The following is a 27,760-nucleotide window of genomic DNA, read 5'->3' as shown; positions in this document are numbered from 1 at the left end:
AGAGTGCGTGATGAAAAGGACACGCTCCAAAATGGGCAGATTTAACAGGACTGACAGTGGAAACGGGGCGCACTGCGGATACAAAGCAGCAGCAGCAGCCTCCCGGCATATCTGAGATGGAGCCAGATAAGCGCCAATGGGCTCAGGTCAGCCTGGCACGAGCGATCTAATTTGAACATGAAATTGCTTTTACTGAGACAATGGACTTTTCTTATGTATTGAACAACACATCTGACTCACGTGCCATTTGTCTTCATTTCACAGGCACACACTGCAAACGCAGCTGAGGTTCGACAATGACCAGATGTTGTTCACATGGCGTGCAGCCCATCCCGGCCGGCAGTGCTCCTTAAGTGCGGCTCATACCCACTTGAAATTTTAATTCATAAACAGCTCAGTGGCCTAGTGGTAGAGAGGTTGTGGGTTCAAACCCTGGCCGGGTCATACCAAAGACTATAAAAATTGCCTCCCTGCTTGGCACTCAGCATTAACGGTTGGAATTGGGGGGTTAGATCACCAACTGATTCCCGAGCGCGGCACCGCTGCTGCTCACTGCTCCCCTCTCCCCTAGGGGATGGATCAAAATCACATGGGGATGGGTTAAATGCAGAGGACAAATTTCACCACACCACAATGTGTGTGTGACGATCATTGGGACTTTAACTTTAACTTCACTTCTAAAGAAAATTAAAACCCACATCAAGTTTGCAATTAAAAAATGGTGAAGAAGAGAAAAAAAGTCTTTAGTCGTGGCTACTCTCCAAGGTTCCGTCGGAACGCATTTCATCGCAGCAAAATGAGGTTTGAGGTTTTGGTTGGAGTTGCCCAATCGCGGCGTTTTCACCACATGTTTGTTTGAGGTGAGATGACTAAAACCCTCCTCCTAAACCCTGCTACATGGAACTGAATAAAATAAGGTTAATTACAAAGAGTGTTCATTAAAATCTAGAATTAAGAAACAGTACAATGCAGTTATGTGAAGGGAAATCGACACAAGAGTTGATTTGAAAGAAAGAAAGAAAATGTAAACAGTTCAGTCCTTTGTGGACTGAGGTTCTTCGTCTCCGAGTCGACCCCGAGCCGCTTCCCAAATGAGCCCGTCTGAACTTTCAGCGAGTCCAAAGGCGTCCACGCGGCTCTCTTGTCCAAGCCGTCGTGCGACGGTAGCTATTTGCTTTCGTCACCTGCCGTGACACGTACCCAATTAAACGCGTGGCGGCGGTCATCCCGGGGGCCGCAGGGCTTGTTGCATGTAACCAGAGAGCGCGTCCCAGTTTCTCCACAGGAAGGCCGTGAGGATAACCAGCAGGAGGGTGGAAAGCGAGCGCGAGCGCGTCTTCATCAGAGGCACCACGCAGTTGGCCACGGTGGACACAAAGACCAGGAGGACGGCCATCAGGGCCAGCAGCACGTTGATCAGTTTGCCTAGGAGCGTCCTGGCCGTGGCGTTTTCCAGCCCCTCCAACTGCACCACCTGCTGCTGCTGCTGCTGGAGCTCCATCTTGGAAATTCGCGTCTGACACGCCTCCAGCGCCTCCTGCCGAAAGACATTTAACAACAGGTCACTAAAAATTCCCTAGTGCTTACATTTCTTTGGTAGTCAAGTACAGAAGTACAGTCTCTTGCCTCATAAAAGCCCAACAACTCAATCAATGCAGATCTCAATTGCAGTTCACTTGCCCTCCCTCGAGTTCAATTTTTTTTTTATGTCATGTCGGTTTATTAGGGACAATAATGAGCACACTGTGAGTGCACTCTTGAAAGAATTTCCTTAATTTGATCATCTAGAATGTAATAAACTAATGCCATTCCTCAAAAATGATCACCGCATGATCACCACAATTCAATCATGTGCAACAGATGCGAATGAAAGACATTTTTTTTCACTGTAGTCTTGAAAAAGTTGTCAGACAACTCAAGCAGCTGAAAAAGCTTTCCACGAGAGACTTCCCACCATTGTAGTAGAAAATTATTGACAGTTCTCGTAGACGGATCTTGAGCACCCCCTACTGGCGAGGAAAGGCGCAACAGAAACAGAAGTCACCTCCAAATAGAAGGCTTGTGTTGTGACTAAACAGACAGACTGGGAGGATGACAGCATTGTTGGTTTCGTCTTCCTGTTTAGAGTGTCAACATGCACGTGCGTGAGCGCCACACACTCTCATTCTTTGGACAGATGAAACGTGACGCCTCGTCCACGTATGCCTCAGGGTGCCGATGACAACACACCTTCATATCATTGTTTTGCGTCAAGGTGATAGACGGGACCAACCTGACTGTCTCGCGCCCTCTCGTACGACTGGTAGGCGATCTTCTCCTCCAAGCTGGCCAGCTCCTGTTTCAGGTTCAGGATCTCATTCTGGTGAAGTTCTGTCAGGTCATTCAGCTGCTCCTCCAAGCGTTCACACCTGAACGCACGCACACACACGCGCATGTAAGTAACAGGCTTAAAGAAGAAAAAAAACACAGTAGAAATGGACACAGAAGGCGCCTAAGTCAAGTGTTGACAAGATTAGGCCGCGCTAACTGATCTGCTGATCTAATCGTCCAATCAGAGTGCCACGGTGACAAAGCGCACCACGAGGCAACTGTAGCAAAGACAAACATGTAAAGCAGGGCTTCTTTTGGTCAGTGGAGCCAATAACAGTGAGGAGACCACAAATTGTGACATGCATTACACTAGTAGCGCCCCCCAGTGGTAATTAATGCATTCCAAACTGTTTAATGTCACGGTGGAGTGGCCTATTTTTTGCAAACCATTACTTTTGTTGAGCACAGTTCAGTTGTGTTTAACATTGAACAAACTGTTTTCAAACATTTATTTAGGTACAATTGACAGTGAACTTAAGCACAGTACAATTTGAGTTTTGGTTTCCTTAAGCAGTGCTGAATGCTGATGAGCTTAAAAAAAAAAAAAAAAATTCTGAATCATACCTTTTGATGACCACTTTGGCCTATCCTAATATTGGTCATGATAGTGGGACTTGGACAGTTAGATGTTTGAGGTTTAACTATTGTGTTAAAATGTATTAAAAAAAATGTACAATCATAATTGTTCTGTAGACAAAAAAAAAACTTGTTGCTTGATCCTCATTGACGAAAAGGTGAAGAATTCATATGGTTTACGGAACCACTCGGCAAAGTGGAGCGAAAGACGTGTTTGGTTGTCATTTCTGTGGCATGATGGCTTGAAATGTCGCAACAGAGAGACAAAAGAAGTGTGTGTATGATGCACTCCCGCCACCATTTGTGTGGCCTTACTTCCACTATACAAAATGGCACAAAGTACAAACTAGATTGGTCGCAGATTTAAAGAGGAACTAAATGAGTCTAAGTTCTACAAAGCATGTAGGGTGTTTCAAATTTGTGACCCATCACTTGCGCACTTTGTGTTGTACACCCATCCTGAAGCATAACACCTCACTTTTTTTTTTTTTTTTCCCTCTCAACCTCCAGGCTCAGGACCGGCAATGGCTGGGAATCAAACCCAAGCCACACATACGAAAGGCAGCAGCATATTATGCCAACTACACTTGCTTGTGTGTCAAACAGGGACTTTTTAGGGCAATCTAATATTTTCTGAAGATTGGAGGTTTTTCACCAAACTCGGACTTTACGCGACCGCTCTTGAATGTAGAAAGACGCTTACCTGAAGCGTTCCTCGTGCAACGCCTGCATGAGGAGTGTGTAGTCCTGCTGATAGTGACTCTTCAAGCCATCCAGAGTCTCCTCCAGCCTGGCCTGGCTCTCCCTCAGCTCCTGGACCTCCTGCAGCAGCATGTCCACGCCAGAGGCATGAGCCCTCTCCAGCATATTTCCCTTGGAGCTGGGGGGCCCGCCGGGCGCCCCCGCCGTGCTGTTGGCCCCGACCGAGCCGGAGGTGGCGCTCGAGCAGTCGTCCTCGCTGCCGTACTTGGGACTGGATTGGAAGTGATGACCGGCGGTGCCCAGCGAACGAGCCGCGGCGACGCCTTCTTCCCCCGAGGGCTCGTCCAGCGAGTCTTTGAATGACGAGATGTTGTCTGCGCTGCCGAACTTGTTCCGGATCAGCGAGGCGATCTCGCGCGGCTTGGAGACGACGGCCCCAGCGGCCGAGTGCGTGGCATGGGAGAAGCTGGACAAGCCTCCCTTGACGCTGTCCACCACACCCTCGCTGAAGCCCGTCACTTTGGCGCCCACATCCTTCAAGCCTTGCTGCATGTCCCGAAGAACGTCCTTGGGTTGCCGGGGGATTCCGTTGTGCTCCGCTTCCCGCAGCTTGCGGTGGTAGTGATCCAGTTTCCTTTGCAGCTGCTGGATGCTCTGCGCTGACTTCTGGTTCTTTTTCTCAAAAACCTGCCGGCGACAGCAAATATATTTTAAATACACGAACCACAAAAAAGTAGGGGACTAAAATTAACTATAGAGGTGAAGTGATTTTTGAAGAATGAAATGTACAAATTGGCCTTAAATTGGAAAGCTACCTGCTTAATGCGCGTGCTTTGCTGTTTGTCCGCATTGTTTGCCAGTTTGAGGTACTCGGCAACATTATCGTCACGGGCTGTCTGCTCGATCTTAATCTGTTCTGTGAGTTTGAGGATCTTCTGCTGCAGCTGGGAGATGGCCTGCTTGGTGCGCTGAGGATCCAGAGTCGCATCGTCCGAAGAGTCGACAGCAGGTGGAGTTTGGCTCAACCCGCTCACATCCGACCGCTCGACCTGCAACCACGACACAGGAAGTGAGCCTGATAGTCACTTGAAGCTAACGATGACTTTGAGAAGAATAAATAGTATGTGTGGCATTGTGAGTTTTTGTTTTTGTTTTTTGCTGACAGATTAAGAAGAAGGTTCTGCTTTTCTGCTAAAAGTCATCTGAAAAGTGAGAAGTTAAGAAGGCCACTTGCGGGCAATCGTCGCAAGACTTTTTTTTTTTCCCGTTTCAAACTTTACAGTGAAATGAAAGAAGCCAAAAGAAGAAACTCAGAGAGAAACTTGCAGAAATTCAAGAGCAAATCTCTAAGAAGCAAAGCAAACCCTGGAACCTCGGGTTACAGAACACTCCTTTTTACAAACAATTTTTCTTCTTGTGCTACCGAACCATCATTGGCAACACTCAAATCGCATGAATATAAACTGAAAACTCATTGCATCCCTCCACGGCAAGAGGCAGAAAGCTTGTGGCAGAAAAGTAGGGCACTCTGTTGTTATCGTCTATTTATCAGACTGACAAATGAGAATTTTTCACCAGTGGTTGCGTGCAATAGAAAAATAAATTAATCTTTTAAATGAGAATGAGAGATTCAACTTTGTGAATATTTCTTTAACTAAAAGAGAGACAAGTTTGCATGGAGATATGTAATCAATTAAAAGACAATTAAAAATGGATCAAAACTTCCCAATATTAAATTAGAAAACAATTTTCTATAGAGGGGCTACGGTGCTCATTCCTTTTCTCCTAAAAGATGAGTTTTGGGGCTGAAATTGATTAAATGCATTTTCCTTTCTGTCAATGGGGGAAAATGACCTCTGTTTATAAATGCTTTAGGTTACAAATAGGTTCGTAACTGAAACACTGACAGTTAGAATGCTTTTGTACAATGACTCATCAAAGGACTTTTCCAACTGTGGAATCGCGGCGGTTAAGTTGAACACAAAGTTGATGTGCTCACTGGAACCCGTTATTTTGGTTTCAGATTTAGGAATAGCAACAGGTGGAGAAATATTATCTCAATAAACGCAGTTAATCTTGGAAGAACATTTAATGGTCACTGACACGGTTGAGTAAATAATTCATTTTCGGACCAACGTCTGTCTTTTCTAACTTTGTGCTCTAAATGGGCACAGCAATTTGCTAATCCTCCGCATCAAGTCAGGTGGCACTTGACACTCAACACGCGAACACTCCAATAAGCTTTTTTTTGCAAGTGACTTAAGAAAAGCAACGCTCACCTTTCCGTTGCCCATTCGCAGGAACTTTTCCCAGTGCATTTTGGCCAAAAACGAAGGTTTGCTTTCATCTATCCACACCGAGACGGTTACAAAGCCGTGGCGTCACGTCAGCGTCCGTCAGTCTTTATCCTGACACTTATTTCTTCTTGATAGCTTTGTCTGTCTGTCAGTCTGTGTGCGGCACTAAACCGGCGGCCGGCCGTCCGACCGCGCCGGTTGCTGTGAAAGTTGTGACCTCAAACCGAGCGCTGTCACAGATAGTAGCACCGCCTCTGTCATCTCTTAAGGCCCCGCCCACAACCTCTTTCATTTCTTAAGGCCCCGCCCACAACCTCTTGCATCTCTTAAGGCCACGCCCACAAGCTCTTTCATCTCTTAAGGCCCCACCCATACAGCCTGGACTATGACGTCATCCTGCTAATCAAGAACGATTGCGCCTTTATATAATGGTTTGGGTCAATTTTTAAAATAATTATTAAAATAGTAATTAAAATCTTTTTTTGCGCCTAAAGTGATGGTGTTCAGGGTTAGGAGAACTGTCTGTGTTAGCACTGTGGCAGCGTCAAACTGTCGACACTGATGTCTTTGATTTCTCTTTGATGTCTTGTATGTTTCTTTATCTTTTTCTTTGATTTCTGTTTGATGTTTTATGTTTCTTTGATGACTTTCATGTCTTGTATCCACTTTGATTTCCTTCACCAATATGATTGCTCAGGTGGGCTATCCCAGTATATTAATAAGGCCATTTTGAATAAAATTTAGTGACAACTTTTGACTTGCTGTGAGCGGCTCCTTACTTAGTGAATCTCATGTAATCACTCATCAACTCCTTTGACGGGATGCAATCGAATGTATCAATGATATTATCAAACGACACACACGAACACACAAATGTCCTCATAGTAAAATCCAAGCTCTAAGTGTAAATCAGTGCTTATGATCGTGCTCAGCCAGTCGAGAAGTCGAGAGAAACATAGAGACGTTTAAGAAATCAGAGTTCAAGTCTTAACAAGATCTTCACAGTCTCTTAAGAGTAAAAAAAAAGTATTCTAAAAAAAAATCATGTCCCTTTCAGGTTTCCCTTAGTAGTCACGGCCACTTCCTGTTCCACCACAATTGCCTCATTTACTCTTCTTTCTTTCATTTTCCTCAATCATCAACGCCTCAAAGACGCCTTCCTATTCAAAACACAACTGGTTCAATTGATTCTTTAGATAAATTTCTAAATTGTAAAGAGACATCCGGTAGAATTCAGTTTGAGGTTATTCAAAGGGAACCGGGGGCAAGTGTGAGGTCACGAAGGAGTCAAGATCAACAAGACATCAATACAGGAAGACTGCCAGTGATGGATGCTCTTTGAGACTAATTCAACTCACAGCCACTCTTGACACTGTGTGTCATGTGCCAGCCAATGGAAAAAAAAATACTGGCAGACAAGAAAAACCAGTCAGACAGATTACACATGTAAGATTTAGGTACTTTCTTTGAGGGTTGCATACCAGATTTGACTAGTCATTGGTAATATATAGCACGCAAATTACTTCATACTGTTAAAAAAGAAAAAAAGTCACGTTTAAGAAACACTTTGCAAGCACGGCACCTTCTTGACGAGCAGCCAAGACAACGTCATCAATCAGGGAGCAAAAATAGCCCACAAGGCCGACGCGGCACACGACCCACAAGTGACACCTCATTGCAACACCTGCTCTCCTCATGGCGAGAAACAACGTAGTATTAATACCAAGTGGATGACAAGACCGTGTGTGTGAATGTGTGTGTGTGCGTGTGCACGCACGCATGTCATTCCACTGGTCAACAAATTCAAATTAATTGTATTTATTCAGAGATGCAAGGAAGCTTTTCGAGTTTTATTCTATTTTGCACTGATTCAGAATCTGACTTGATTAGTTTCAGGTATCACAATAAATAAATAATTAATCAAATAATCAAATATTAAATAAGTAAAAAGGCAAATAGTTAAACAAATATATCAATAAATAGGTCAAACTTAAAAAGAAAACATTAAAATATCTCAAACAATTTATGTGCTAGAAAAAAAGTCAAGACATTTTTAAAATACATTTGGGGACACACAAATGTATGATTGTTATGATTAAGAATAAATAGCACAATAAGATCTAAACTTTCAAGACATTGAGTTTTTTTTTTTTAATGCAAGCTACGTTTTGACTTGTTGTCTTACTCTCTTGTTCCACTAGCGTGATTGAGGAATCATACATTCCTCATTTCAATACTTTCCCTTCCTATTTTCGTGACTTTTTTCCCCCCAGTTCAGGTTTTGCAATGTATGCCATCTGATGGACGTTATCCTACAGATAAGAAGGGCAAAGGACGAGTCAGTTAAAGCCTTTGAGCTGGAGAGCTGGAGATCGAGGTACAAGACGCAGCGATAAGAAAGGCCCGGTGACCAAAACACACTGGCACCAACAGCTCCACTCATTACGTCAGTCAGTGACGTCATGTCAGTCATTCAGGTGCTTTCCATGAATTTGTTACAACTAGTTACCCGCGGGGGCTCGGAATTCGAGGCATGGGGACACGAGTTGATCCCTCAGACAAAAACAATAAAGAAACTAAATAGACTCTTTCCCTTGCCCCATGGCGAGCCAAACTCGGTCCACCTGTTTTTGGACCAGGTTGCGCAAAAGCCTGCGATCCCAGTAAAGCTGGTTGGAATAACTCAGACTTCACTCGGCCTTTCCTCAAGCTGAGAGGGACAACGTAGTCCGACTCTTCGGCTGTATCGGCGCTATCACTACAGAGAGTTACAAACTTGCATAATACATTGTGTCATTCATAGCACGCCACTTTCAAATGATGGGAGAGGATTGGGAGAGGTGATATGGAAAGAGGCCTATATAAACACACACACACACATACACACACACACACACACACACACGATTGTATTTTGTACAACTTATTAGAAGCTCTCGACAATGTGTTTAACATGACTGAAATGAAGAATGATCTATTGGACCACAAGTTTTTCTTTCATTTATAAATTAAAATTATAATTAAATTAAATTAAAATGAAATAAAATACATGTTGCCAAGCCATGTCACATTTATTCTCAGATTTTTTGCACATGGTTTTAGTTCCCACACAACCAATTAAGGCTGTGCTCAAACAAGTCACATAAGAAAAACGTCTTTAAAAAGAAAATCCGCATTTCTTTCTGCTTTAAGGGGTTCAAAGAGCTAACAATGAAGCCCATTCATTAGATATGGAAACTTACATAACCCCATGTGAAGCTTGGAAAAGGGGTATTTCACTCACACACACACACACACACACACACACACACACACACACACACACACACACACACACACACACACACACACACACACACACACACACACACACACACACACACACATACGATTGTATTTTGTACAACTTATTAGAAGCTCTCGACAATGTGTTTAACATGAATGAAATGAAGAATGATCTTACATCCTTAAATTTGGATGATGATGATGAACAAAAGGGTGACTCACGGTGGTAGGTGTCGGAGGCGGTGAGGTGTCAGCAGTTACCAGATTGAAGATGACCTCCATGGCGAGAAGACACATACGCACATGTGGGGATTAGACTGGTGTTTGTTTTCCTTTGGGAAGGACAACAGTTGGCGTGGAGGTCAAGATCGCAACTCTGGGGATTGACCACTCATCACTCACTCGGGATGGATCCACTTCATTGCTCACTTGACTCAAAAGCCCACTGGGCAAAGACTTCTCTTGACTGCAGAAAATGGGCGAGCGTGCCTTGGGGATTTTTACTAACAAAATATCCAGAAAATATAGAATCCTATAATCCATGATTTGAACTCGGAGAGCTGAAACTGCCCCACACGTGTTCAATTTTAATTAGAACAAACATTGGAGCTTTAACAAGCACGACTCCAGACAGCTAGCATTGCCGTCAAAGGAGAGAAGAGCAAATCGTTTCCGCTATGGATACCTTGCCGCTTAATCAGATGAAGTCTTCCAAAGCCGGATGAGGTGAACCATTGGACGAAAAGATCGAATGTGAGAGGAGCTCAGCAGCATGCATCAGGCGAAAAAAGAAGTCCACGGGGAGCTGTTGCTGAGAGCTTGACGGAGTGAGTGAGGGAGCATAGAGTCGTTGAGAAAAGCTTCATGCAAGGGGGGGGGGCTTTTATTTGCTTGGCTGTTCCAGGCCCAATTACGTGGAAAGAGTGGCCTCCTTTTCAATGATCTCAACACTAGATTGTCACAGCCAATAAGTTTACCGAGTGATCTCGCGCTAATGAACCAGCTACCGCTGACCCCCGGCCAGCCGGGGGTTTTCTCCTGACCAACTGCCAGAACTGAAATTTACCCACATTGGGGGTATGGAAGACAAAAGTTTGGTCAGACAGATCAAACCCAACTGCAGATCCCACTTCATAAAATCATGTGATGATTACAAGGCATCCATTCAAAACCTCTTATGGGTGACGGAGTCAACATTCTAAAGTCACCATCCGAACAAATACAGTGAATTCGTACAATCGATCTGCTTTGTAAAATGTGTTTTGACTGGGCCACCATCACAAATAGCCATCATTGGGAATTACTGACATTCCCATGACCTTTGAACTAACAATGTGGGCTAAACCTTTGTGGTCTTGATGCAGAGAGATTGATTTCAAGAAAAAAATCAGCACATGGATGACACCAGCCTGCTCCAAAGGAGGTGGGGGACGAGCAGAGAATGAATGCAGGCTTTAATGAGGCGGCGGGTGCAAATCGGGAGTGCGGGAAGGATTTAGGGAAAAGGCTACTTACATAAGAACTAGCCTCACTCACATGGAGAATGTGCGAGTGTGTAGGTCATTGATCCCCGGGACCATAAGTCTTGACATTGCAACACAAAATCACAAACCATTGTGGATATATATTCCCAAGCGGGAAATCCATCTTGGGCACATGACGCGGCATGGCTGCATTACATTGATGGACGGCACGTGGACATAAATAAAATACTGGAGCGCCTCTAGGCACAGCTGCAACTGTGAGGAATTACTCATCACTTAGGGCAGGGGTGTCAAACTCATTTTTGTTGCGGGTCGCATCGTCATCATAGTTTCCTTATTATGACAGTCAACCCAAATAAATGTATGAATGCCTCATATTACATACAGTATAGACTACACAACAAATTGATGACTAACTACTTTTCAAATCTGAAACAAATGAAAAAATGTTCAAATATTTTGAAAAGATAAAAAATATGCTACCAATAGCTCTATTTTTTAAAAGTGGAGATAATTTGCAATTTTCGCAGGCCACATAAAAGGATGTGGTGGGCTGTATCTGGCCCTCAAGCCTAGGGTTTGACACCCATGACTTAGGGGAACTCAACTGTGGGCTTTTGACTTTCAGGTTTCTTTCAGAGGCAGCTGAATTCCAATCATTCTGCACCCTCCGCCCGGCGACACTGTTTTGTGGGGGTGACGGGCTCTCCAGCCGTTCCTGTCCGTCGAGGAATGCTTGAGGGTGACTCAGACCTTCTTTCTGTGCTCTACAGGTTCATAACATACTCCGAATTGCATAGGGCTCTGCTGCACAATGACAACTTCCCCAAGTGGGCCAATCAGCTAGAAAACACAAAATACTGACAGATGAAATTCACCACAGATTTAGATGAAGGATGGGACGGTATTTGGCAGGAATCTGTGGTCCGACTCCAGACCAAGTTGCACAGATAGACAGATGGACATTATTTTATGACGTATGTAAGTGGCCAATTGAGAACAGGCCGGATTATCTCACCGAATGACTCACTGAGGAGTTGAACTTTAGGCTGTTATATTGCATGTCATTCAACCTATCTCTATCCCACAACTGTGTCTTATCCATAGAGGCCAATGAAGTTCTTCTACACCTAACTCTTCTAGCCAGAGCAAATCTTGTGGCGTTCCACATGGCTCCGTTTTGGGGCCCATGTTATCTGGATTTGTAGTTATCACTTATATAAATGCAGACACGGGAAAAGTAAAGCCCGTGTACGTTTCAGACAGAGCCTTTATTGCAGTGTTGAAGTGAGAGTCTTGCGATAGTCTCTGTCAAAGGCCCGATTATAACATGGCCATGGTCTCCATACACATTTTCTTTTAAAATGCATGAACTGGCACTCCACATGGGTTCAGTTTCTAACTCACGCTAACAGATACCTTGTAAATAAAACGCCGCTTCCGGTGACATCATGTTGATCCCAGGCCATACATTATAATTCAATTATTAATTTGACATGCCCAATCGAACAAAGTGAACATATTATCAATTATTCGTGCACAGCTCCAGTGTGGTGGAATAATGGAACAAATTGATGGAATACTAGTTTTAAAATCAGAAGTCAAGGATGAGAGTTTGTTCAATTATTGTTCATGTTACTGTAAAAAGGGTAAAAAAACAACAACTCAATATTATCATGTCTTACTCATGACAATTGGACAATATTGGTACAGATTTGACCAAAGATCATACAAGTTGACACATGATTTGACCTTTAGCCCTCTTCAACCAAAGTTTCACAAAGAGCTAAAGTCTTAGTTGAGTGACCCCTAAGGTCACTCAAACGAGGGGATTGTTAGATTTAGGCCTCTTTGGCACACATAATTATGTAAGTGAGTTTAGCTAGGTCATTATATCGCTGCCACCTTTCCGTTTGCTAAGGCCTTGTTTAACCTATCTACTGTATGGGATCCTTTGGCACACTTATCGGTTGAAACCAGTTAAGAACGTGGAGTCACACATAGGAAGAACATTCCGACAAACTATGCTGCTCTACTGTGTAGGTGTGCCGAAGACAGTTTAAGATCAAGAGTCATTTTGGGCACGAGAGAACTTCTGGCCTATCTATAAGTAAAAGCCAAAATTCATTTTGGGACGCCTCGCCATGGGTTAATGTGTGTAAGGAAACACTGCTGCTTTTAATGTCTTATTTCACGGAGCCGATCAACGATGTCATTGAGCAATCTGTCAATTATATTACAGCCGAGCACAAAATGTTTAGAAAATGCAAACTAATGGAATTTAACCAATCAGATTAGTGTTAAGTCTAACACGTGGTCACCATTGTGGAATGGATGGGCCAGGCTGTTCAACTGAGATCTATTTTGACGCGGCAGTCACACTTTCATGATGAAATCACAGCCAAAACAAACAGATTGGAAGTTTTTTTTCATATTTTCGTCTGATCAGCAATTTTTCTCTGCCATTTTATGAAGCGTCTTTGTGCTTCATAAGCTTTCATTTGATGCATTTTTGTGGGGCATGCAAAAATAGGAACGTAAAATGAAGTGAACAAATGTTGTATTTGGTTGAGCACAATTTATTTATACTCAGTTCATTGTGGTTATGTAATGGTGAAAGCAAAAGGGCACTGGCCCAAAATGCAAAGTCGGTCCGGGCCAGGATACCCGCAGTGGCGCGTCATTTTCTAGGCAGGATGAGGACGCTGAATAATCTAGAACAATCAATGCCGCTTTTTTTTTTTTTTTTGCCCTGACTGATCATTTGGAGTGGCCCCATTCTCATCCGCATGAATCCAGGCTCTCTTCCGAATTCCTCATTCAGGCCTCAGTGCTGTTTGGGAAGTCTGAGCCACACTGCTGCCCAGAAGCGGTCCATTTCATAACAAAATGACATTGTGTGAATAGAAAGTTGCTTAGCAATGTACTTTTTTAATTTTATTTCACCTGCTCTGACAATCCAACAATTAATGAGATGGTCTTTTTTTTCAACTTTCATCCAATTCAATTCACCATTAAACTAAAGCCACCATAGAGACAGTGAAACACACAGGCTCACTTCTGCCTTTTTTCACGCAAAATTAGAACTACTGATCCAATTAATCCATTTCAAGCTCGATTGATACTGTTACTTTGCTTGTATTGAAACTTGAGTGCGTAATTAGTGACACAGAAATGAAACTGTGTCACTTAGCAGGAAGCAGCTGCTCAAGCATTCCCATTCCCTTTGTCACATTTCTCGCTCCATGTGAGTTCTTGCAACCAGTACACAGTCATGATAATATTAATGAAATAACCAGGGAAGTCACCTAAATTACAAATACATTTATTTATACACTATCTATGCCAAGGATAGGCACGACCACTAGGTGGCGGAAGGTATCATAAACTTGCTGCCATTCATTCATGGCTTTCTACCAATTTCTCAGCTTTGTGTTCAGGGAACTTTACACCTTTGGACGTGAACAGTAAACTGAGACGAGATCATCATGATTTCAGTATTCAAGCTTTTGGTGATGATTGTGTTTGGTGGTGTGGTAAAATAGCAAAAATGGTGGGAAACTAGAGTATTAGTACACGTTTACATTTTTACTCCACTAAGGGGTGCTACCGCACAAAATATCTCATGTCTTTTAATGCAACTCTGTCCACATAACACCACCTTCATTATCAAACTTCTGACTAACCAACAAAAGTTAGTTCGGGGTGAAGAAGATGAGTAAAATGGAGAATATACCACAGCAAACCTGTCTGTGCATGTCACATACGGAAATAAAGCTTCGGTCGTTTCTCACTCTGACACACAGGATGTTTCGATGCTTTTTAGGGGAGAGAAATATGCTGAGATTCCCTCGGGTTTGACATCACATTTGCATGCATGTGTGTCCTATGTGGGTCAGTAGAGCATAGCGGAGCTCACTGAATCCAGAGCCTCATTCATAATTCATTAGCTCGACTCAAACAAGACAGCGTGAGCAGGGAGTGGCAGTCATGCGAGGTTACCCGTCTGTCTGTCGCTTTCCTCGAATTCACCTCAGAATCCCTTTATTGCATTCAAATACAAACAAATTGGAGTGGAACAAACTCATCACATAAAATGCACCTAAAATGACGTTCAAGTAGTAAATGATAAAGTGCTACGCATTGATAAAAATTTCATTCTTCTGCCTGTCATCATATGTTGCTGGCATAGATAAATGAACAAAGATATTGGAATCAATGAATACGATTTTCAAATGCAGGCAGCACCCCTGATGATCTCATGGCACCCTTGTTTGGGAATCAGCAGGGACGGTGACATGCGGGCCAAAGTTGTGCAGAACATCCTCGGTGACCCAAAATGCCGGAACGGCTGTGAAAACACTCTTGATATGCACGCGTGCATGCCCACGCTAATGTTCCCACACGCAAACTGTGGGAGTAGGAACCAGCTGCAGGCCCGAAATAACAACATAAAGGACGACCGACCGCAAGCGACTCACTGTTGACATCATACAGGCACGTGAATGGACTGCTCGGCAATCAACTTGAACATGCCCTCCCTTCCAACACAAAGCTTGCAATTAACTTGATTGAGTTCCATGAAAAACAATCATGATGTATTTCTAAGCATGACATGACATCACTATGGTAAAAAGTGTTCCGACTTATTAGTCCTCTAAACGATTCCTCCACTGCTCAAGACAGATGAATTTGTCCCTGACAAATCAAGCGGAAGACATGCTGGGTCACAATCTATTCATAGCGGAGGAGAAATGAAGTGGCGCTGCAGATTAGCATATGAAATAGGTTTGAAGTTCACAGCTTGCTAGTTTCAATTTCCCCATGACTCACGCTATTCACTCGCGAGCGTTCCCAAAGTCAACTTTGCTTTCTGTCCAGAGTGTACGAGAAGGCACGTGAGAAGAAACACAATCTTACCTTGGAATTTCCATGAAGACTGAAGCGCTGCACCATCTTCCCTCATGACACGGTTCAACCCTCCACTTTGCTCCTTTGCCCCTATCTACCTCAAAACATAAACTGCCCGACGCTGCTCAATCCATAGGTAACACACACACACATTGAAGGAACATCCGCTGCCTTCCTCTCCAGCTATCCATCTTCACACATTTCACATCTACACTGCATGTGCCTGCTGTGCAAACACTCGAGGAGAGTGAGATGGACGGATGAAAAAGATGAGGGAGGGCAAGCAGGGAAAAGGGCAGAGCTGCCCAATCACTCCCAAACACACACACGCATGCACAAATGCTTTGTCACCCCCCCCCCCCCCCGCAGAATATTTGACACTTGAGTTACACACGCACACACACATACACTAATGCAGCACCAATGACAAGACAGCTGTCATACACAAAGCCGGCCGGCGTCCTGACTTATCTCGAAGGAGGCATGGTCGCCTCCTGCTTCCTGCCTGTGAGAGGAGGAACGGAAAGAAGAGGAGGGGAGGAGGAGGGAACAGCTGACTGACTGCCTGTAATATGTCCCTGATGTGACGCGGGGGGGTCACAAAGGAGAAAAAGGCCAGCGGAAAGGAGAGAATGAGGGAGGAAGTATTAAAAAAGAAAGACAAGGACAGTGCAGGCTTGATGGCAACCTTCACCCTTTTGACACATCTGCAAATGGCAAAATGCAACCCTGGTCAAAACACCTTGAGGAGGACCTTCTCTGTTGCTATGGTAACCATATAAGAGGATAGTTCCAGGCTGCATACTGCATGTTTTAGGATAACCACTCAGATGACAATTGACGTCTTGATGTGCACAGAGTGATGGCGCACAGATAGGAGATTGAAGATGAATGGGCAGCCATCAGGAGAATGAAGAAGCCCAAAAAGACTGCCGCTTGCCCTCGGTCCATTACTGCAGTCCAGCTTGCTTAAACCAGATCTTTTCAACGTAACGCCTCACAGACTTCAGCATAACAAGAACTATGTAATAATAATAATAATAATAATAATAATAATAATAATAATAATAATAATATTTTAATAATATTGTTTACAAACATTCTCATAAGACAGGACACTAGTGATGTTGTCAGTGACCAAATCTACCACCCCATAAACCACCTTCCTAACTTTACTGTTTGAACACCGCCCTCTGGTGGTTGGTTCGTCTCACTGTCACGTACAGAGCATGAGATGACCGGTGGTCCGCGGCCCTCTAGTGGTTCGTCGCGGTATTGCAGGTGGTCAGCGAAATTGGAAATGGAAAATTATTGTAACATTTTTAAAAATACAATTTATGTATTATTTAGCTTGAAATATTTTCCAGCTAATTTTGTGAATGATTTACCCATCCAAATTATGTCAAATGTAGCTGAGATTCCAAAAATAGACATACAGATGTAAATAAATAGCCTATGTGCGTCTATCCTCCTTCGGTGCAAATAATAATATTCTGCCAAAGCAGTGCTCCCCAAGTTGCTTCTTGTATGAAATATTTATCCAATTGTCAGGAGATAATGTGCACAGCTTCCACAAACTACAGGGCCGGGTCATACCAAAGACTATAAAAATGGGACCCATTGCCTCCCTGCTTGGCACTCAGCATTAAGGGTTGGAATTGGGGGGTTAGATCACCAACTGATTCCCGAGCGCGGCACCGCTGCTGCTCACTGCTCCCCTCTCCCCCAGGGGATGGATTAAAATCACACGGGGATGGGTTAAATGCAGAGGACAAATTTCACCACACCCGGATGTGTGTGTGACGATCATTGGGACTTTAACTTTAACTTTAACTTAGGCTGCGAACATAGAGGCACTAGTTTACAAAAGCAAAGTCAGCATTTTCCCCTTTGCCTTTTAGTTGCTATATTTAGCAACTTTTCCAAATGTACTAGTGACTCTTTTACAGAAAGAGGAATCATTTTCACATTCTGTTCTTAATGGCAAGACAAAAACACCAGGGATCACAGTGTACATTAGAGCTAAACAAAATGGTGACAAGACAAAAGTGAGAAAATATCAGCAGTCATACTATGATGTATGTATTTTTTCAGAATAATAATATCTACATCGTAATAGGTCATTGAAACCCGGTTCACATGGCAGGATTAGTGGCCCGATTTTAGCCCCGAATGTCCCAGGGTAGGTCAGCCACAATTCTCGTAATGGCTCCAAAAATAATATCAGCAGATAATCCTCCCGAGTGCATGTGGTCTGCTCAGACTGTTCTAGATATTCAACATGTTGGATTGTTTTGGGGCGTGTGCGCTGTGCAATCGAGCACACAGTCGGGTGACATGGCCATGTAGCCAATCAGAGAGCAAAGTGACGAGGAAGAATGGTGGGGAATCCAAACTCTGCTAAATACAAACCAAAAACTGGCGCTTCTTTGTCCGCCATGTTTGTTTACTCTGAAGTCACGATTAATCTCTAAAATGTTTTGCGAGATTTCCAATCCCATGTGTTGTTTTTGCCGTATGGCTGCACACCACACGTTCAAAACGCTTCAGCGCTTGTTACTTCACAATCTGCACATTTACTATATCGATGTTTGCCCAGATCCCTTCAAAGAGCAACAAGTTTCTATGGTAACCTGTGTAAATGTGGTGGCAACCCAGCATGACCGACAGCACTTCATCAATACTGCACACTTCCAACTCAATGAGAGAGGAAGCAAAAGCTCGAGTTTCAGAACAACAGTATTGATGAGTCACTCACCCGGTCCGTCTCATCTGTTGACTGGTAGCCTGACGACAGCACCGCTTCGCCCCCTGTGCATCCGGGGGCCGGGCTACTGGGGGCCGTATCGGTGGCAGAAGAGGAGGAGCGCGGGCGGCTGACGTGCCGTTGCGGATCGTGAGTGTAGCGCCGATGTGGGGCCCGTGGGCTGCCTTTTAAGAGTGGGTCGCGGTCTCCGCTGCCGGATCCCTTGCTGCGCCGGCTCTGCAGGCTGGTGCCGCGCCTCATCACGCCTGCGGGGCCGCAGCCCCGGCTGGCTGCGCAGGGATCCACGAGGCCGGCGGCACCGTCGAGGTCAGGTGAGCGGGACCCCGAGGAGTCCTCGGAGGCGATGCGGGAGAGGCCGCCTGATGAAACTACAGGAAAAAATAGAAGATACATTTGGGAGTGACTGTTGTTTGCATTCAGAGACAGACACAGAATTGAGTCAAATAAAAATCCGAAAAGGTGTGGGGGTCATTCAACTTCCTGTTGGTAGACACAGTGTGGTGTGTTTAACACCAAGAAAGGCCTTTGTCTTATGAGCAAATGACAAGTCATAAAACAGCAGAGCAATGATAAATGAGGCAAAATAAGTAAAAAATAAAATAAATTGAAATGACTTACCATCAGTCCAAGTGTCACAAGCTCACAACCTGGATGGATTCACTCTTGTGGATCATCTGAGAGAAAGCAGACACATAAAGGACAGAAAATAAAGTGAATCATTTCCTTGAATTCAAAAAGTCACTGACCTCGAGATGCTCAAATACACAAAATACTCCAACCACCAGTTCTTCATGTAGACCGTCACTGTGCAGTAACCGAGATGAAGAAACAACATTGTGTTCTACCAGAAGCTCATTAAGTATCCTGCTGTGACATTTGGGCTTTCTCATGAGGCTCAAAATGATCAAATAGTGCCAACAGAGCCCCAACATTGTCGCTAAAATAAGCTATGAGTTCAAATAAAAGCCGTCTTGTCCGTATTGGTGGGAGAGCGATCACCTCACAACCGTGCAGGCGTCCGGCCCCGCCCTCCTCGCAGCATCGCTGACTGACACTGCTGCAAAATACAAGTGGACACTGTTGAGAAGCACAGCTTGCTTGAGCTTCCTTTCATGTCTCTCCGAGCTGATCCAAGCACAGGACTGGATTTTTTTTCCTTGATTGCTAATGCTTTTATATTCCAACTAAATCCTCTTTTGGATGACAAAGCCTGACCGTCACACAGAATCCGCTTTAATACCCGCACAATGCAGTCATTGCCACACCTTCAAAACAGGATACTTTGCTTCCAACTTTCCTTCAATTCACAATACAATACTTGAGAGTTTGGTTCCGCGTAGAGCGTTGTGTCGCCGCCGCATGACAGCGATTATCAGCAGTTGGTGACAACCGGGGTCAGCGGCCTCGGCCAGTCAGCAAATGTATGGCAGTCGAAAGGTGAATGTCAAACAATGACACAGACAATGGCCCCTTTGGAAACATGTCGAGTTGGCTCTTACCCATCTGCACACACAGACACACACACACATACTAACTATGTGTTGCGACCGTCAATGTTATTGTCTATGAGCGAGGTCGATGGTGCGAATGCGCAGAAGGGTCCCAAAACACATTTTATGGATTTAAAAGGGGATCGATTTGTTTCTGTTTGTATCCGTCCATGAAATAATGCTTCCTTCCTAAATACCCACTTATGTTGCTTTGAGGCAGAAGCAGACGCCATGATCAACTGCAATAATTTGCAACAAAGTGCAAAACAGAGGATGCACACTGCAAAAAGCCTGCGACAGCCATAAACACAGATTCGTGCAAAGAAATTGACCAGACAGTCACCTTGGGGGCCAGACCCTAAACTAAAAATTAAATAAAAATCAAATTTGGAAATAACATTATTATTTGATGTTTATTGTTCATATATCTTTTTCCATTTCATTACAAAACTGAAGGCATGTCTAACCTTGCTGAGTCAAGCACTTGCTTTAGTGTGGACCACATGATACTTTCTCTGTGCTCCTCATAAATCCAATTGCGGGCCGGACTGGACAATTCGGCGGGCCGGATTTGGCACGCCGGCCGCCAGTTGCGTGAACTAACAAAAACTTATCTCATTCAGCAGATGTGTTGGAACAGGACTGACAGGAAACATGAACAATTGTTATTGTACTCCGTGTGTGTGTGTGTGAGTGTGTGTCTGTGTGGGTGTGGGTGTGTGAGTGTGGGCGTGTGCGTGTGCGTGTTTTTCATTTTTATGCGTCTGTGCTGTCTCTGAGAGACAGAGACTAGCATGTTGGTATCAGTTGAGAGAGCGGAGCAGATGACTTCATCATGCTGCAAAAAGTGTGATAAGAAATGCAGCTTGCTCTTTGTATGGGAAAGAAAAGTGACAGGGGGCGACAGAGGGGCGTCGGCGGCTTGGACGGCGGCAGTCCTGCGTGTGCCTCTACCCGGCCGTGTCAGGTTCAGCCGGCTGGCTGAGAGTGCGTGTGACTGAATGGCTGAATGGAAGGTAGTTCGCGGCGGACAGAAGCGGGCACAATGTCCTATTGTGCAAGCAGCAACTCTCGGAGGCCCAGCTGACAAACTGTAACGCTCAGCTTTCCAGCAACACAACCGACTCACACACAAACGCACTCCTACGCTGTCGTGTGCATGAGGAGCAAAGTCAAGATGGATTGACGATTCTCACAACAACAGCACATGTGTGTTACGGAAGGATCGGAAAGGGAGCTTGATTTCAGCAAGTGCGTGTGCACTTGAACAAAAGCAATGTTTGCACTGAATGACGAGACAAGTTGATTTGTTTTGCCCTTAATCACAAAAGAGTCTCATAGGGCTCCTAATCGAAACCCCCAACCTCATCAAAATACAAATATTGATGGACATTCGAATGAAAATGAATGATATTCTGCAACGTGATGAAACGTGATATTTCAGAAAAGGATTGTGTTACTATGACGACTAGGTTGGAGGCGAGCTGTTGTTACAAGGCGTGCGGCTATTTGCGCAAAAACAGCCTCAATTCGAAACACCTGACATTTACACTCACGAAGGCCGCACTTCGACACCAAGCATCCAAATGACACTTGTCCATGAACGTTTTGATGCTTTCACGTGGTACGTAAGGCAGACACATCACTCCGTCCGTCCCCGACGTTTCCCAACATCTCGTTATGTGCCTCTTCCCAGAAGCTAATGCTAATGGGAGAAACCACTGCAGCTCTGCTTACTGGTAGCCACTCAGCAGATCTCGCTGCCAAGTCAGGGGAAAAGAAAGTTGGAGCGGGGGCGCTCTTATTAAGTATTTCATTTCACGTTAAGAGGAGAGCAGCTACTCCAATCACTTACTTTATATCCATACATTTGATGCTATCTTTCAATTATGTTTTGAAATGTTGACTTTAAATGTGCATGACAAATGTGCAAGTGTTATTTTGAGACTAAACTTGAACAAATAACATTGTTCATCTAAAAGTATAATTGCAAAAGTCACTTTTAACAGACAGTCACTATCAAAATATAACAATGTGTCGTAAATTTTGGTCAATATTCAAATCTCCAGCAACTCCCTTTTTTGAATGATGTATCACATCGTCAATGTGGTGGGAGGAGACGTGACGAGCGCCTGCGAATCTTCCGCGGCACGAAACTTAATGTGGCTTGTTTACAGGACGACGAGTCCTGGACAACATGTCATGAATCGTTCACTATGTCCGCGCCGCTGCTTCATGTTGGCTGCAAATTCTTGGTGCGTGCCATGAAAACACACGACAAGAAGCTTGGCAAGCATTTGATCCATGCGAGAACTGTAAACGGCCTTCTGAACCACAGAGGTGTTTGGGCCAGTAGCTCATATTGGCCGAGTCTCAACAGCGGGAATGTACGGAGACGCCAGATGGCACTTCTTTGTGGATGGACGGAGATGACTTCTTCTAGCTAAGCTTATGCAAACCAGGAAGCTATATATTTCAAGTGTGTATGTCTCCAGCTTCCAGCACAAATGATTGTGATGATGTCCACTACCTTATTGCACCCCTTTCCTTAAAGCGGGTACGGAACCGAGGGAAACGGGCAGCTTGTTGCTAAGAGAAACCACAGCTTTTAGAAAGGAATTTCACCTTCGTTGGGGAAGTGTGGGAGTCGGTCATACAGGAGACAATGCAGCTCCAGCAACAAAAGAGCACGACTGCGAGCGGTCTAAAATTGGAATGAGAATTACAATCCCACTACAGAATGACAGTCGGCGTTGTGTACATTGGTAGTCGGATCAGCATTTTGGCATTTGTATTCGCAATAGAATTGTGCCATGTCAACCAAAACTGACACGCAGTCACATAGCAAATGAGTTGATTGTTTCTTCTCGGCCAAATCTGAGCATCTCAAATATGAACAGAAAAACGTTTCAACGTGACCGGCGATATAACTTTCCCTTATTTTCCAAATGGACAAGTCTATAAAACTAACAAATCAGAGGCTGACAGGTCGTATTTGAGGTTCCGCTACATTTCTGACAATTAAAGAGCTGCTTATCAAATAATCAGATAAGCGATGTAGATGGCCAACTGCCTCCAGATTGACATTGACTCAAAGTGTGACCAGCAGCAATACCTCTCTGACGTTCTAAAAATATCCACAGAGAAAGATGAGCTTGGCTTCACTTCTACGCTTGTTGCCTTTCCAGCCAATCACGTGGAGCATGTGAAAGGCAAGCAAGTTGTTCATCTTGTCATGTCCTCCACAACTGCATGTGAAGCTCAAGCTGGAGCGGGCAACACCAAATCAGAGGAGGGTAAACAATTTTTGAAATGCAACTAGGTGTCAAAATCCATGTGTTACAAGTAAGTGAGTAATTTAATTTATTATTTCATTTATGATAAAAATATTGGTTATTTGCAGCTGTAATTTGATTTGTGTTGAATTGGGTCCAATATAATTGTTAATTGCATCTGTGACTATAGAGAAGATGTGCCTTCCATGTTTGTCTCGTCTTTCCATTGGACATTCTTTTGGAAGATTTTTGGCGTGTCAAGTTTTTGAAAATGATTTATTCCCGCCATTTCCCGTGAAGTCTTTTACTTGAACAAGGATGGATGGTGCAATCAGACAGTGATGTACCTTGACCTTGGAGTTGACCTTTACACTTTTTATGGAGGTTGTTCTGAGCTTTTTTGTTATTGGTCCTATTAACCGTCTCTTCAATTTGTCATTAATTTTTCTCCACGTCATGAAGGTTCACTCCAGTCTTAGGAATCTTACAGGTGTGTGTTAAATGTGCAACTGCAGTCACAGGAACACCAAGCAGCTTGTAGCTTTTATCTTTAATGCTTGTCAATAATTTATAACTCTCTCGCTTTGCATTGTGTTGTCCATGTTCAGTATGGCACACAAAACAGCACAGTGACCACTAACTACTACTTTTAAATAAGCTTACAAGTTTGAAGGCACCTGTGATGCAAATCAGAGGACACATGAGTAAAATTATTTACAATATTTTCTAGATGAAGCATAATTTTTGTCCAGGCCTGTTTCATGAGTTACTTTTATTTTTTAATCGTAGAGTAATATATGAATTAAAATGTAATTCTCATTATGTTTTATTAATTGGTAATTTTATTTCTATTTTTTTCTATTTGTCTTAATAACATTTAATAACATTTTTCTTTCATTAACAGCGCGGTATTAACAATTTTGTCAAAGTGTGTACATGACATGTATGTTATATATGACACGTCTGACAGTCTAGTGAACACGCGTGAGGTGCAAACTCTTACGAAAGCACACGTCTAAAAAAAGAAAAATTGTATCTGAACCTCTTTATCATCCCGCCAACAGCTCCACGCGTAAAAAAAAGGTCAACCAGAAAGCAAACAGCGTGTCAGTCGTGCAAACGGACAGAAAGCGCGTCGCGTGCGTCTTGACGCTGTCAGCAGGTTGACAGTCCCGTTAGGATGTCGAGTCCCGATAAGTCAGAATTGCTCACGGGAGCGAACAGCAGCAACAGCAGCGATCTGCGGCTGCTTTCCGCGCACAAAACGCACCACCCCGCATATTTCAGCAAAAACAACGCCCAAGCTGACACTTACATGGCAGGTGAATCACAAAGTGTCTCGCGGCAGCTGGATTCGCTTGGCTAGTGCCGGGTGCCCATGAATTGCTTGCGTGCGTGCGTCCGCCGTCAGCTACTAACTACGCCCCGCCCACTGACGTCAACCTTCACGACATCAGCAGAGATCGATTCCTTAGTCGGCCGGTTCGAGGTCTCACTTCAATGACTTCGCAGCCCAGGCGAAGGCCCAAAAATAACCCAAATGCTTTCTAACTACAGCCAAGTAGATAATAATAATAATAATAATAATAATAGGTAATAATAATAATAATAATAATGATACTAATAATAATAATAATAATAATAATAAATAGCTTTATATAGTGCCTTTCACGACACCAAAGAACAAACAAAAAAAAACATCGTACTAATCAATGCCCCTATGGATAAGTTCACACCCAATTTTTTTTTTCAATTGATCTTAAAAAATTTAAAATGTTTGATCTGTCATGATTGTTTGAAGTTAGCCTGGCAAGCCTGGTGGGTCTGGTGAGCCTGGTAGCCGTTCACTGCAAGTCAGCTTGGCTCAAAATAAATCAGCAAATCAAATTTGTTTACTTGCTATGACTTCGTGACCTACGTCAGTCTTCAGCGCGAATGTCCATCACTCAATATTAAAAATGGTGATGCGAGAGTGACAACTTTGTTTAATTTACCATTAAACTCAGTTTCAAATAACCAACACACAGCGATTAAAAGCAGCATTAGAAGCATTCATTTAAAAAGAAAAGGTATAGATTTTTATGTACATGTGAAGCCCTTTGAGACTTGCCTGTGATTTAGGGCTATATAAATAAACTTGACTTGACTTGACTTGACTTGACTTGACTTGACTTGATTTGACTTGACGTCACGTTCACTCTTTACTTGATTGGTTCTGTCTGGAAACGTCTGCTCAGCTTTCAACCTTCGGTACGGTATTTTTTCCCTTTACAAATTATCTGTAAGTCACGAAATATACCGCTAGATGGCAGCCTTAATGCACAGTGCCACGAGCACCTACTGCTGGTTTCCAGTTGAGGAAAATAAAGGGAGTTAGACTAGAGCTAGGTGTCAAACTCTTGAGCCACTTGTGAGCCAATTTGTAGTTGTGGCTTCCCTCATTGGGCAGTTGTGACGGTGAAACCGAATAAATGTTTGGGAATCTCATCGTATTACACAACAAATTGATGGCTTACCAGTTTTGAAACCAGAAATCAAAACTAATGGTGTGTTGAATTATTCTTCAAGTTACTGCTAAAAGGGTAACAAAAATGCAACATTTCAAAATCATTGATTTCATATGATAATTCAGCCTTGGTACAGATATCAGCAAGGGTCAAGGACTTTGAGACATGAGTTGCTATTGCGGGTATTGTGTGGTTGGCCAGATCTGGCCCTCATGCCTAGAGGTTGACACCTGTGTGTTCGACATTTAGTTTGCTGTCCGCCTCCTGCAGGTCTTTGGCAGTTTGCACTTCCTGTAGAAATCAGATTAGGCTGTTATAGATTGTAATTGACCCTTCAAATTATTGTTGCCACATTGAAAATCTGTTTGATTACTGATTTAAAAGGTCCTATTATATTAATCAAGGGATGAAATTAGATCAAGTACAAGTCATCAGCGAATGAAGACCTCTCTCTGTGCTGATTGGTGACGACAGTATTTTTGCAGAAATCTGTTTTGGAAGAATCACACCCAAAATATCCCGTAGCCCAACAAAATACCTCTTTAGCGTGTGCCGAAACGGTGAGTTGTCAACAAGTGTTGCACAAAATGTTGCTGGGCCAATCAGACCTCCTCACCTGTTAGCCAAAAATGGCCAAGCGCTGAAATGCAATGCAAACGCCGGTCGGGCAGGCTGTTTTTGTCCGGCACAACAGATAATGGAAAGCATTAGTGTGAGGGGCTGATGCCGATGACCCTTTCACTGAGGATGCTGGCTCTCAGTGGCCCTCAGCAATTAGAGCCTTCTGGCTGCTAATGAAGAGCTTGGAAGACGTAAGCGGAGGCGAGCGGGCAGCCATCGATCCTCTGTCAGCTTGGGGCTCCGATACTGGGCCTGCTTCGGAAAGCGTGTCGACCCGCTCTTCTCTCACATGCGCAGAAACAAGAACTATCTTTGTCTCGCTTAGCAACATGAAACTTTGTTTTCCTGTCATATGGTGCCTTTTCCTTCTTAACAATAATAAGTCCAAGGTGTGAAGTATGCATCATATGACAGCGCTGCATCCAAAAATGCGGAAAAGGTCAAATAAACACATTCCCTTTGGAGTCTGAGCATGCAAGAAATGCTCAAGTGTTGCTAAGGTCATCTTCGCAATGATCAGCATGCTAATTGAGAGCATGAGACAAAATAATAGATTTTTAATATATTTTACAAAATATATTTTTTTTAATAAAGGATGTTGATTCAGGCATTTGAATCAACTATTCCTTAAAAGGGTACCACCCATTTTGTACATGGAACAAGGTACAAATAATGACAGGTCATGTCATCTGCTGCTGTGCTGTGTGCATACGTTGAAAATACTCGGCGACAGATTGTACAGTGAAGACGAAGCCTTAGACATTCAGGCTGGAAGCTTCCCTGGGTGCCCAGTAATCAAGAGAGTGTGGCAGAGTGTCATGTCAATACTTGCTGACTCAGCGTAAATCCAACAACAAGTCAAATTTCATGTCAATATGAGGGAGTCGCATGAAAAAAATCCTCGTTGAAATATTTCGATGGGATAAACATGTGAGATTAGACAACAAACGACCTGATGTTTCAGTTTTGCCATTTCACGCCACCAAAACAACAACAGACATCATTCCTGAATGGCATTATACCTTGCAGTAGATTCAACCACGATATGTCCTTTACAATTTCTGGTGTTTTGTAGTTGGTGCTTGCCAACCGGTTTGAACTGGCTGCAAAGTGAGGTTGGAGTTCCACGCAGTAGCAAGCCGTATTGATTGGATATAATTTAATGAGAGCAGTTGCAGAGGAACAAGAGTCAGCCATCTGGCATAAAACCAATATAATGAACCTTAGTGTCAATCCGAATGGATGATTCCAAGCACTGTTGCATTCATTTTATTGCCAAGGTGCTACAATTAGGTGCAAGACTTTCTTTGAGCGGATGCCGCACGTAATTGATGTTGACAGCTCAACAGCCAAATGAATTGACTTCTTGTTTTACAAAGTTTGGCGGAAGATTAACCTTTGGCTCGGCTCCGCTGGTCTGACAAGTAACAAACAACCAAAACAAATGTCCAACTGTCGGAAAGCTTGTTTTGCTT

At 43.6% G+C, this 27,760-nt stretch overlaps 1 protein-coding gene across 5 annotated transcripts; it reads right to left on the bottom strand.

Annotated features, from left to right (window-relative positions):
- Positions 1–674: 674 nt before the first annotated feature.
- On the bottom strand, positions 675–24,581 carry tmcc1a (transmembrane and coiled-coil domain family 1a). Of its 5 annotated transcripts, none has more exons than XM_037280163.1 (7): positions 24,473–24,581; positions 19,011–19,066; positions 18,384–18,760; positions 4,464–4,697; positions 3,650–4,335; positions 2,273–2,408; positions 675–1,537 (listed from the first exon to the last, which is right to left on the bottom strand). In XM_037280163.1, exons 3-7 carry the CDS (start codon positions 18,630–18,632, stop codon positions 1,223–1,225), a joined length of 1,620 nt encoding a protein of 539 aa, XP_037136058.1. In that variant the 5' UTR covers positions 18,633–18,760; positions 19,011–19,066; positions 24,473–24,581; the 3' UTR covers positions 675–1,222. The 5 variants fall into 5 exon arrangements, with proteins under 5 accessions (XP_037136058.1, XP_037136068.1, XP_037136098.1 ...); XM_037280173.1 differs by lacking the exon at positions 24,473–24,581 and adding an exon at positions 19,175–19,363; XM_037280203.1 differs by lacking the exons at positions 18,384–18,760; positions 19,011–19,066; positions 24,473–24,581 and adding an exon at positions 15,635–16,428.
- Between the last annotated feature and the right edge of the window lie 3,179 nt (positions 24,582–27,760).

This window comes from Syngnathus acus, chromosome 2 (genome assembly GCF_901709675.1).
Source record: "Syngnathus acus chromosome 2, fSynAcu1.2, whole genome shotgun sequence".
Taxonomy (NCBI): Eukaryota; Metazoa; Chordata; class Actinopteri; order Syngnathiformes; family Syngnathidae; genus Syngnathus; species Syngnathus acus.
Note: the sequence above shows the minus strand (reverse complement) of the source record. Positions and strands in the feature narration are given on the sequence as shown.